The sequence below is a fragment of the Orussus abietinus genome, unplaced genomic scaffold, assembly GCF_000612105.2.
Source record: "Orussus abietinus isolate OABI.00-Male unplaced genomic scaffold, Oabi_2.0 scaffold3, whole genome shotgun sequence".
Taxonomy (NCBI): domain Eukaryota; kingdom Metazoa; phylum Arthropoda; class Insecta; order Hymenoptera; family Orussidae; genus Orussus; species Orussus abietinus.
The window spans coordinates 3,181,495-3,193,789 of NW_019395984.1; the positions used below are offsets into that span (position 1 = coordinate 3,181,495).

The window sequence follows — 12,295 nt, forward strand, 5'->3', positions numbered from 1 at the left end:
GGTGGTCTCGTTGACTCCTTTGATGTAGTCCTTGTAGGTCCCCGCGATGAGCTTGACGATGTTCTCGTCGCCGTGCTTGGCGCCCCAGTGTAGAGCCGTCTGCAAAGTCGGGAAGAAAGAAGATCTTTGGATTATTCGTTAAGCAGAAGTCGGGGAGGAAAGTGGAGGTAGAGGGGGCGCTTTATTTCCATTCACGAGCGAGTCGCGGAGGAAGTCTTCGGCCACGTCCCGGGTGCCGCTCGTCAGGATTCTTTGCGCCATCGGGCCTTCGTCGCCCTCGTAATCCATGGGTCTCGAGACGTCCTGGTGGCCCGTTGTACGGCCCCTCGTAGACACGACTCGAGCAGCTGTAGCGTATTTTGAGAAACACGCGTGAATTATTCGGGAATTAAACGACGCGGGCCACGTCGCCGCGGACGGCTGGATGAATGGCTACGCTGGACAGCACTCGGGGGGGAATTTTGCCCCACGACGCCCGGCGTCGCAGAATGCGTCGCACTCGAGCGTGGCGCGCGTAACTCGCGTTGCCGAAAAAGTGCCCCCAAAAAAGCCTCCCGTAAAGAAATAGAGGATCCGCATCGAGAAAAAAAATATAACTACCCAATAATGCGTAAAGCACCTGACCGATCTTACAGGTACCGACATACGCGGGTAACGCGTCAGAAAATAGGAGACAAGAATTTTTCTACGATAATTCAAGGAGATGGGTGACCTTTTAATTTCGAGAATTGCCGGGTGAAGAAAGTGTCAATCCCGCGGTCCTCCTTTGACCACTGTTGAGGAAATCTTAATAATCCTCTGCGAGGTGATAGCGATGCCGTGCAAGGAATGGTAGGTTTGCGCTGAGAGATTTCAAGCATCTCTGGCTTTACGTGAGAATTTTCACGGTGGATTTTCTTCGGGTCCTTCGGCGAGGTGGCACCCCTTTTCGGGTTGCACGCGGGGTTGTAACGTCGCGTGGACAAGTCCGCCGCGACGGAGATGGTTCTCTCGGTCTCTGTCTCTCTTCTGGGTAGGCCATGGCGGGTCCTCTTGCCCTCTCTCTCCGGGCCGGCGAACAACTCCGGCAGCCAAGCTCATTAGCGGCGGAAAAACTCATCCTAACGAGGCGACGTACCTAATGACGAGGACGGAGGGTGTCCCCGCGTACGTGAGAGTGCGTACAGGTTGTATGGGTGCGTAGGTACGAGGCTGGACGCCGGGACGAAGCAGCCACGACCGGTGCTCGGCCCTGCGTTATATCCCGGCAAATTAACGAGCGACGCACCGACGAAGATACGGTGCCTTCCCTGAAGAGGGCCACGTGTCCCGGACGAATGGGGCTGCCTCGACGGAGGACCTCTTGTTCTCGAAGAGTGCCCCGAAGGCACCTCAGGGGTGCAGAGATGGCTCAGGGGTACCGATGGGGCACCAGGAGGAGACCATCGGAGAACCACCACGAGCTGACCAAGATCGACCTCCGCGATCCTGAAAACTGAGGTCGACGAGGGACCAGGAAAGCTAGAAGTCCCATTGGGGACGATCGGGATCTCGGTGATGGGGTTAGACTTGGCAATGTGCACGGATCGAAAATCTTGGTAACCCCACATTGACTTTGCCTATCGCCAGTCGCCGTGGGTCCAGGAAGTTGAGGTTCCTTTTTTCGGAGGATGCCACAGGGTGGAGTCCCGGTCCCGAAGAGGGAGCGGAGGATCCTCGCCGGGTCGGGCGGAACGGATTCTCCGCAGTCCGCTACTTCCAGCCCGGGCTAACGAAGTTTTATGAAGCGCGATAGCACCTACCCGGGGCTCCTGGCCATGGTGCAGACTTTGGCGCTCCTTAATTTGTGAATACTGCGAGGCTGTCGGCCAGTTCGCGCCGCAAAAGAATGGTATGTCGGCGGACACCATGATATATCTCCGCGCAGCCTCGGCCCTTTTGGTAGCCGAGGCGGGCCTGGTAGCACCTCTTGCACCCTGGAACTTCCCCATGCTCGTGGGTATCCCACGGAGAGCAACACCGACCAGCGCCGTGTGAAACCGAGGCTAATACTCTGATAAATTCCGCACCGCGTCTACCAGCGAAATACCGTTCTCCGCCAGGAAGACGGGATTAAGAGAAACGAAGCGTCAATCCAGGGACGCCAACGAGCTGCGGATTACGCGTCCAGCAGCTGATAGCGCGACCAGTCCTTGGACCAGACCAAAGGGGAAACATTGTACTCGATCATCGGCAAATCTAGGGAAAAAATCCAGGGTTCGGGTTCCTGGGTCCAGCTATAGTGGTGGCACTCGATGGTGGTTCATTTGGGTGGAGGCAATAAGATCAGCCGAGTTCCTCGCCCCGCCGATTCGGGCCAGTCTGGGAGTACTTCAGGGTTTGGGTTAGAGACCGTCCCCGCACGTATCCCCGACTTGCACGCACTAAACTATGTAGCTACCTACGTATATAGTTGTCTCCGGTACTGATTAAACGGGTCGTGCCGCGCTCCGCCAGCTACCGCGGCGGCTGATGTATGCGAGCGATACAGATATCTCCGAGAAGGAATTTGCGTTGAATTAGCGTATAATCGGCGGGCCGATCTGCTCATACGGAATCCCGCGGCCCCGCTTACACGTGTCCCGGGCCTGTATTCTCTGCGCGAAACACAATATTTAGTGGGCATCCTCTTAGCCGAGCTCCCGTGGGACTCCGGCTGGTATGCCCGCTCCCGAGGCTCCGCTCCACATTTTTCCCGAGGCCGCTCCAGGTCGCGCCGGGCTCCCGAGGTCGCGCCTCCCACTCTGCGGGGTCCTCTTCGGCATTCCGAAAACCTCCCGTGGAAGTCCCGGATTCTCAACCTCCGTCTCCGCCTCTCCACCGAAATTAAATCATCCCCACACCCTGAAGACCTTCCTGCCCGATATACCCAGGACGCCCTTCCTCTTCACGGTTGGAAACCCTATTTGGAGAATTTCTGGGACCTCCTCATGGTGAACCCACGGCGCCAGGTGGTCCCTCTTCCAGAAAGGTGGAGTCGATCCCGACTCAGCTGATCGACGTCTCCTCTGTGGTGGATCCCACTCTTCCAGGAATCGATCCATGAGGGTTGCGCGTGCCTTCCGATGGAGGATGCCGCGTCGGCTACGAACCTCCGGTCACGCGTCCGACGTCGGGCGTCGCGATGTCAGATCTATCGGCGCGTGCTCACCGACGCGTGTACTCGCCTGCTGATCAGCTGGGCGCGCGCTGCCTCGTCCAGGATTCCCAGGAAGATGCTTCGTCCCTACTGCGACCAAGGGTCCAAGTGTCTATCTCCAGACACTTCATCCACTACTTATTGTTGGGGTTCGATACCGATTAGAACCGATTAGAACCCATCAAATCCTATTTTAGTCGCTTGAATACCCGCTGACCAGGTACTTCCTCTTTGCCAGGAGTCGTCAGGAAGACGCAATCCGCGAGTATCGGCGCGTTAACCCGACATTTCCAGCCGGATCCTTCAGGACTATAATTCGCCAGGATGCCTGGTGTGTCATTATGCGAACGCGGATCCGTGCCTCGTGATTTATTCGGCCCTCGTTCTCCGGTGGCGCGTCCATCGCGCCTCGTAAACGCACCTCTTCGCCGGGTCGGGCCGGGGTCGCGCGATCCGCGCTAAGGATTCCTGGGTATTCAATTGCCCGACCCCGCCTCCGGTATCTCCGCTATCGGGGACCACATCACAATGCTATCCCGAGGGATCGCCGAGATTGAAAGACCGTTTCCTCGATCCAGGAACCCGGAGTCGCTGCCGATTGCCGGCCGCGCAAACGAGGTGTGACTTACTCGACCTGGACGAGCTGGCCCATTGTCTCACTTCTCTGCGTTGAATTCACTTTTCCATCTTCGAATGAAATTATGAAATTCCAGGTATTAAGCGGGATTGATGTCAAGCGTGCATTGGGCGTCTCTTCTCCGTTTCGCTTTTACTCTTCTCCGGGTGAACTCCTTGAAATCCTCGGTATCAACTGCGCACTTCTTGAAGTCCGTGATCTCTTCTCTCTCTTTCTGCGATTGTATACGATTCGGGCAATTATATATTCCTTCCAGTCAAGTGATCTTTTCTTTTTGGGGCGAGCCATAATTTCATTTGCTCAGTTCCCGTACCAAAGCCTTCTAATCGACGCGATTCCGTCATTGTGCGATTTCACCCGCCGTTCTTCCCCGGTTGCGCAAACCGGCCGAGTGTTCCCCGGATGTAAATCGTGGAACCGCTTGTCGCGACACGGCAGGCGGTCCCGAGACTTTAACGCGGATACTCATTGCCGGCCAGGTGGCTTCGACGAGCCGCGACGCGACAAGACATTGCCATCAGTCGGCCATTAAGCCCCATCACTCTGATTCACTCGGCCCACTGAGTAGCCGTCCCCATGCGAACGGGTCCGACGAGCGACTCCCCGGTACCTCCCGGGACACTTTATTTGCCTTGCCGATGCGAAAGGACGTGGTCCGCCGTTTTCCACGGTGCTTTAGACCTCGGCTACGCGATTTCCGGCTGCCGTATCCGCCGATGAACAACTAGCGAAAAACGAGCCGCAAGTCTCGCGTCTCTTCGGATCTCGCAGGAATAAACAGCATCCACTAAAAGATATTTCCAATAAACGCTCCGGGTGTCTGGAGGTCTAGATTTTAGAGGAGGTACAAGGCATCTCGAAAAACCCGGAAACGGGACTTCCGGACGAGTTTCCGGGGGATCCGCGTTAGTACCCCCGCAGTTAGGCCCCCGCGATTACTCGGCCGATTAAATCGGGCGTCCGTCGAATAATCGGCGTCCCGGCGCGCAAAGTTCTCCAGGGCGTTCGACGGCCCGCTATATTTCACTGCGGATTACACGGCTTACGCTTTCGTTCGACGCGACGGTGCGCCGCTCCGCCTTCTGGCCCGGAATTATTGGAGCGCGCCATTATGTTCGGGCGGAACGCAATCGGCCTCAAAAACCAGCCGCGAAATGCCTGTCCTCCGCCTTCAGCCCGCCCGCCGATAAATTGTGGCTTTTTACCCCTTTTACCTGTTGCCCGGGATATTCGCGGGACGCCAATATGGCGCCCACGCGGCGCCATCTGCGAGCGCGTCTTTCTCCAACTTCCGCTCCAAAAATCTAGAAAAATTCCCCCGGCCTCCCGAACTTTCCTATACCCCGTAAAAAATATCCACCACTCTATAAGAATATCCCAGGGCCGTCGAAGAAAATTTCACCGACGTGCAATTCGTGCAATTCGGGAATTTCGATCCGCGCTCAAGTCCATAAATGTCGCGAGGGCGGACACGGGAGTCGCATTTTTTACATTTCGGGGATTTTGCAGAGACCGGAGCCCGGAATATCGGGCGGGGGTGGGTCGAGGGAACGGCTCGTCGGTGGGACCAGATCGATCGATCGATCGCTCGTGACTGGCGCGGATCGAACGGCGCGCAGGGCTGGCGCTCGGTAAGGGTCGGAAGGGGTGAAACTGTAAGCTGCTTTGGGAACGAGCGATGGGAACGAGGAACGCGAGGAGGGCTGGCGGGAAGGGGGCAGGCGATTAGGTAAACCTGGGATTAGTCGGCGCTGTATATATATGCGCACCTACCCCTTTCGTCCCGGTCGGGGATGCGGACCTCTCCGCCTAGGAGGATTCGATTGCCCGCTCTAATAATGCTCCCCTGATTTACATGATTGGATTGGCGTTACGAAATTGAAACTGCCCGCTACCAGCGCCCGGAGACATTGGTCAGCCGCCCTTTAAACGAGGCCCTTCCTGTTCGGGGTACGCTCAAAGATCTCGAAAACGAGAATAAATAAAAAAATTCCTCTAAAATTTCAGGGTACCGAAAATATTTCAGTGGAACCCTGGCCAACCTTCGTTGTCCTAAGGATGACAGTCGAAAGAGGAAATTCCAAACTAAATACTGAAAATTACGCGTTCGGTTAAAATTCCGATTTAATTTTGGAATTTGCGGGATACCGTCGATGTAGTTTCATATCGGCGAGGTGGATCGGGGATTTTAGGACGAGCCCTCGGAGTGGGGAGGTCCAAATAAATTGGGCCAGAAAAAGAAGAGACATCGGTGGAAGAGGTCTCTTCGGGGTCCCGGCCGGTCCCTCCCCTGTCCGCCGGCGGAACACGATCGCGCGAGTCGGTCTACATCGAGACGTCGAATCCTCGAAGGTCCAATTTGCATCGGAGCCGACCGGAACGAGGGTACCGTGGATGTCGGATGCACTTCCCGTGGGCGAGCGGCCACTCCCCGAGGACGGCTCCCCGTATGTCCCGGGAAATTTCTGCGGGGAAACCGGAATCTCCCCGCGGAATCGGCGCTCGTCTTTGTCGACGGGGTCGCCTCTTTGTGCCGGTGGATAGCCGCGATAAAGCGGTTCCTGGCTCGGCTACGTGCCGGGGAGGCCTCCTCTTCGGGGTCGCCTCGGCCACTTCGAGGGCCGGCCGGGGCCCAAAGGCAGAGAGCTGGAAGACACTCGCATAAATACGTACCAACGCAAACAAAAACCCACAAAGGGCCGCTCTCCGGCAAGATACGATCTCGCGGCATGCAGATACGAGCATACTAATCTCACAGCGGTTTCCCTGAGAGGACGTCGCATCCTTTTGCGACGGCCTCCTATGATATATGTTACCGCCAGGCCGTTCGACCCGCGGGACCGTTTAGTACCGTCCGACGTGCACGGCCGATCTCCGGGAATGAAATTCATCATCGGTCCCCATGGAGTCCAACTTGGCCTCTTGCGTTCCCAAAACGTCTTCCTTGTGCCGAGAAACGCCACCGTAGACTGAAAATAACCATCGCTTCCGATATCCGACCTCAGATCTGAGGTCTTCCAACGTCGTCGGGGGGTCCTTCGGGGGGTCCTTCGGAGGGTCCTTCGGGCGGTTCTTCTGGGGCCAGCCGCGTTTGTGCGGCCGAGCAGGAAACGCGGCCATTCGTCGTCTTCCGTCCTGAGCCTAATCCCTACTGTGTACCAATTACCTTGTCCACCGTGGGTCTGGCTCAATGCAAATTGGATGTTGGTACCGCGACGACCAAGGGAGTCCCCTGCAAGAGACGCGCCATTGTTGGACTCGTGCGGGGGCGCCCGTAAAACCGGGCAAAGCGGACCCGATGGGTCCCTCCAACCAGCCGATCACCCTCAACTGACCACAATGCCGGACAATGGGTATCGTTGTCACTGAGGCGCCGCCGACGTCGGTGGGTTTAATGCCGGATTTAATGCTTTATTAAACGAGACTCCGTCCGCCCCCTGGCGCGCCATCTTCTTGCGGAGGTCACTCTTTTGACGCGATTACGTGCGCCTCGTCTTCAAGGACGAGGGACTTCGGAATCCCCTACACCGGGAGTAATGGTCCTTGACCAGCCGCAGGATTTCGGCCACCTGGTGAGGCCTCGCCCCGCGATCGCAGCGGACAAAGCCTCGGAGGACTGTCGCGCCCTCTTCGACCTCTTCTTCGGCAATCTCGCGAAGAGCGGGAGGAAATTCCCGGCAAAGATGCGCGCACTTATCTTCCGGCCTGAGGTGCGGGTTTAATTCAGGGTTCACTGCCTCGCCGTGTTTTACGTATTAAATCCATAAGCGAAGGAGAGGAAGGAGCTGGGAAAGGAAAAGAGCCATTATGGGGAGGCTCACCTCCTTTTTTCTCCATTTCTGGGTCAATTAAATCCCCTGCCGAGACCACGCTCGTCGATGGGGCACCCGAAGAGGATGGCCGGTCCTTACGGGAGTCCGTCCCACGAGGACGACGATCCTTCCGATCCTCCGCTCCAGCTTCGCCAGGACCCTTCGCCCTGGTCACCCCTCCATTTTCAATCATTTCATGTACTTGCTACGAGTCCAGATTAATATTCCCGAAGGCTCGCCGACTCGTCCACGGCGTCATTTCGAAGGAACCGATTCTTCGCGAGGAGTGAAACTGCGCTCGGAATACGAAGGAGGTTCTCCAAAATGGCGGACAATACTCGGAATATCGGGGGTACCGTGTTCATGGGGCGCTTCGTCTCCTCTTCGGGGTCTCCACGAAGACTAATCGCGGGCCCGACCGAATTGTCGGTTGACAAATGAATCACCGAATAGTGAATTAGTAGTCGCAAGACGCTTGGCGTCGTGTCGGCAAAGATGGCGCGCAATTGAAAGCTTGGCACGTTCTTTTTTGTCCGCGCCACGTGGAGCAGAGGAGGCCGGGGCTTCTATTATTTACACCCGTGTCCGACGGTGCACGCAGGACCCTGGACTCGCATACGTAACCGACTCATTTAACACAATTACCGCGGGGCCGTCGACGTGGAAGGAAGACTTAATGCCCCGAAGAGACGCCATTTGCGCCGCGAGGCGTGCCGCCCATATTTGCAACGAATTCATCGCTCCCGATCGATTAACAAAAATTCCCCATATAACTACCCCAAGAGAGACGTATATTTCTATGCGTCTACACCTGCCGTGGCAACATTTATAAACAAAGCGCCTTCGCTACCACTTCTTCGTGTACGCCCATCAAGGTCCACTCTGAGAGGCAGCCTCTCCCCAGGAAGCGTTCATCGGAACATCCGACCCAATCAAACCGTGCCTAGTAGCCGATCAGGCCAGAAAGTGAGCGAAGACGGACCGATCGGAGCTCTTCGGGGTCCCGGTTGCGAGGGTTAATCAGATTGCGCCTCGGGTGCCGAGTCCGGGACCATTCATCAGCCTCCGATCGGTCCAGTCGGGTTCTTCCGGCAGATGACGTCCTTCGAGGTGCACGGGGATGAAGGAAGAGGTCAATCGTCGTGAATTGACGGTTCAGGGTACCGGGGGAACCAGTGGTACCAGGGGTACCAGCGCCATCAGCGGTACCACTTAGAGCTGGTACCACTCCCTGCCGGGTTTATCATTCAACTACTTCGTACCCTGGAGGTCCCGGGCCATTTCCGACTCCGACGTCCAATCTAAGCCGAGATGTGGAGGTCGAGCAGCCGGAGGGACGCAGGGCAAGGGTCAACAGGGCATTTTTGCGGAGCCGTGCAGCGAACAGCTGGCGTGCGGTCAGCCACTGGCCGCAGCGTTGCGTCGGCCGTGCATCACCGGCCACCGTATTAACCCCAAGCCCAAAGTGAAGCCGCGTAGCCACTCTAGATCCGGGATCCAGAGACCCCATGGCCGGTCCTGGGATCATACGCGTCCAGAGGCGTACAAGGCGGCCACCATACGGCCAATAATCGCTGGACGGCCATAACGACCCGGCGACACCGTATGGTGTCCCGGCTTGTAAGGTGGCCTGGACGAAGCACCTTTGAGGTCGCCTCGATCGTCATGGACCAAATTCGACGTCACCTGCGTCTTCGGCAATTCGTGGTCCCTGATGAGACGATCTTCTGATACCATACTGGGATATCAACCCTGAGAAAAAAAATCAATAAACCACAGAAATAGTTCTCTGGTACAGAGAAATTTTTTTTCTCAGGGTGAGATGGATCAAGAGAGTCTTTTTGCGGTGAAATCAGGGTTGATTTGCATTTTCGCAAGACCTGGACTCGACGAAATTTAGAAGACCAGGACCGTGTAAGATCAAGACTGAGACAAAGATTGGTCATCGCTGATCTGAGGAAATGGGGACCAAGGTCCTCCGTCAGCAGGCAAAGAACCCCGTTGGCGATGGATCTCATCCAAGGGTCCAAATCATGAAGACCGGTCCAGGGAGTGCCGGAGCTGGTCCTGGGTCCACGCGGAACCGGGCATCGCTCCGGATCGAAGAGCCACCCACCCCAGCAAGGAAATTGTGCAGCAGAGTGGGAGCCTCGTGGCGGATAATCTCATCAGCGGCGATGTAGCCGGAGGATGTTCGGTAAGCTGCGCCGGGGATGATCGCGCCGGAAATTCGGGGAGCGTATCTGCAGGCCCAGGCCGCCGGGATACACCCGGCCCGGTGTGTATGCCTTCACGTGTTCCGGGTGTTGGACCCGGCGAAAGGTAGCAACCGGGAGGAGAACGCCTAGCACGAGCTCGTATTCCACATAATGAGAGCGGCAGCCAACATCACAGGCCGATACCGCCGAGGTAATTGAAATGTGCCGAGCCGGGGGCACCATCAAAACCGATGGGTGTGCCGACCCCTTCCCCGTCCCGACTCACCCGGACTCCAGGAAACCGCTGAAATCTTCACTCGAGTTATATACGTATTGCTAATAGCCCGCGCCATTATCGTCGACGAAAGCGCCGCAAAAGGGCCCTCTATGGCCGGCTTACGTAATGGCCGTAATTGGACGGGATGCACCGCTCGTTTGGGATGCAACCCGGCCTGGATGCGCCGTCGTGCAAGGATAGACGTGCCCGAAGACTTCGCTCTTGCAATCCGGAGAAAGTGGAGGAGCTAGGACGGGCTACTTAGTACCAAAGACGCAATCGAGAACGATAGAAACTGATGTACTCACGTACTGAGGTTCCAGATGGTGGTCCAGGGGGTCGACGCGACATGAAACAGAACAAATTAGACCTGGTTAGATTAACTCCCATGTAGACGCCATCGCGATTACTCAAAGTGGTTGGGACAGTCTAACGTTTGGCCCACTCTGTCTTCTTTTATCCGTTCACCTTTCATTCCGGGGACGCGAATCGGGGTCATTTCGAAAACCAAGTACCTTCTTGAAACCCCAGGTGATCCATCACGATCAAGAACTAAGGCGGTCGCGATCCACTCGGCCCCTAAACCGGAAGACGACTCTCGACAAGGTTTTCCAACCCTGAAGAGGCGCGCGAGGACACTTCGGACCCTGCGGACTCCCCTGTCGTATCGGCGACAATTATGAAGTAAAACCGTAATGTCGCCGCCATTAACACATGTCGGCCGACTCTGCAAGGGGACTGCACTCGTGTCCAGTACGTGCACCAGGCAAGTTGACCCTTAAGAGCTCGGGCGAGGCGTCGCGTGAGTGTGGCCAAGGTGCCGTGGGTCGTACGTGTGCGTCCGCGGTTCTGTATAATTTGACATGTTGTCGTACACGTTATTATTCAGATAGATCTTGAGATACGCGAACGGGCGACCCCTCTGTCCGACGTGCACGGGGCCTGTCGCGCACGGACCTCACGGACGAATTAAATGTCACGAATCGTGCGCCACCCCTTCAGGGTTTGCTTCCCACCCGAAGAAGGTTGAAAAAAATTCAACGACCGCAGAAAATGGGAATTAGGGAAAATTCGAGACCCCCGGAACGTGGTTTATGGAGTTGCGACCTGATTTATTGAAGATCCGGTACCAGGTTTGCACGGGTGGGTACCAGGGAGGTACCACACGGTGCAATCGTGGAGAACGAGAGGAGAACGGGTGGAAAACGAACTAAGAAGCGAAGGCCTCGAAAGTTGGCAGTGAAATCATCAACTAGGCTCGACGATATTAAATTTGAATACATTAAACCGCCGGTCGTGTTTATCGGACCCGGGCAGGTGAAACCAGCCGGGATGTGCATCGTCACCGGAGAAGAGCCGCGGAGACAAAGGATGCAGCCCATGCCGGGCCTCGCGTTAGAAATTCAAATTTCTATCCCGAGGGGAGATAATTAATAACGATGTCCGTGTCAGAAATTGGGGGTTCGTTTTACATATGCAGTCCTCGTTGGGAAACCGGCAACCTGATTTTTCACGCCGATAGCGGTTCCCACCTCTTCGGCGTGTCGGCTATTGAGCGCGTCGAAAAATTAATACATATCTCAGGGAAATATTTCATTTTCACGGCAGAAAGCTAAATTTCGGGGAATCGTTCCATCTCGGCTCTAAACGATGACGATTCCCGAAGGTGCATCGTCTGGCCCGTTGAACCGCACCTGCAACGGTATCATATAGAACGGAGCGGAAGATCTCGCTTGGCAGATAGGCGGGTTCCCCTAAACATCCGCCATTATATTAAATTGTGTATATTTCCCTTCATAATTACTCGAATTATACGCATTATGTAAATCGGTATGTTAATGCCACCGTAGAGGGAAAGGGCGGCGCATTCGCTCTCGCTTTCCTCGGTCGAGCCCATTTCTCCCCATCCGCTTCTCTCTCGCACCCCCGGCCCGGCCGTTCCGCCCTCTCTCTCCCTCCCTCTCGCGGGCTCCCGCGCGGGATTACGGCAATTTCGTTTAAGCGCGCGCTAAATGTTATTTTATGCGCTTTTTATACGTCGCCGTTTTGCGCCCGCTGAAAGCTCAGGGATCGCGCTTAACCGCGCGCGGGCCACCTCTATTTACATAATATTTCAGATCCCTATCGAGGAGGCCTTTATACGCGAGCTTTAGCGCTTCTTGCCCAGGACCCTTGTAGGGCCCGCAACGACACCAAGTCCTTCCAATTAGCAAA

General features: G+C 56.1%; 1 protein-coding gene across 1 annotated transcript in view; it reads right to left on the reverse strand.

The window, feature by feature from the left end:
• The window catches only part of LOC105699201 (ankyrin repeat domain-containing protein SOWAHB), a 76,471-nt gene that overhangs the window by 10,375 nt on the left and 53,801 nt on the right, over window positions 1–12,295 (reverse strand). The window contains exons 8-9 of the mRNA XM_012424023.1: window positions 8,226–8,232; window positions 1–99 (exon numbers count right to left, since the gene is read on the reverse strand). Of these exons, the coding sequence (XP_012279446.1) occupies window positions 1–99; window positions 8,226–8,232 (106 nt within the window). The remainder of the gene's footprint in view (window positions 100–8,225; window positions 8,233–12,295) is intronic.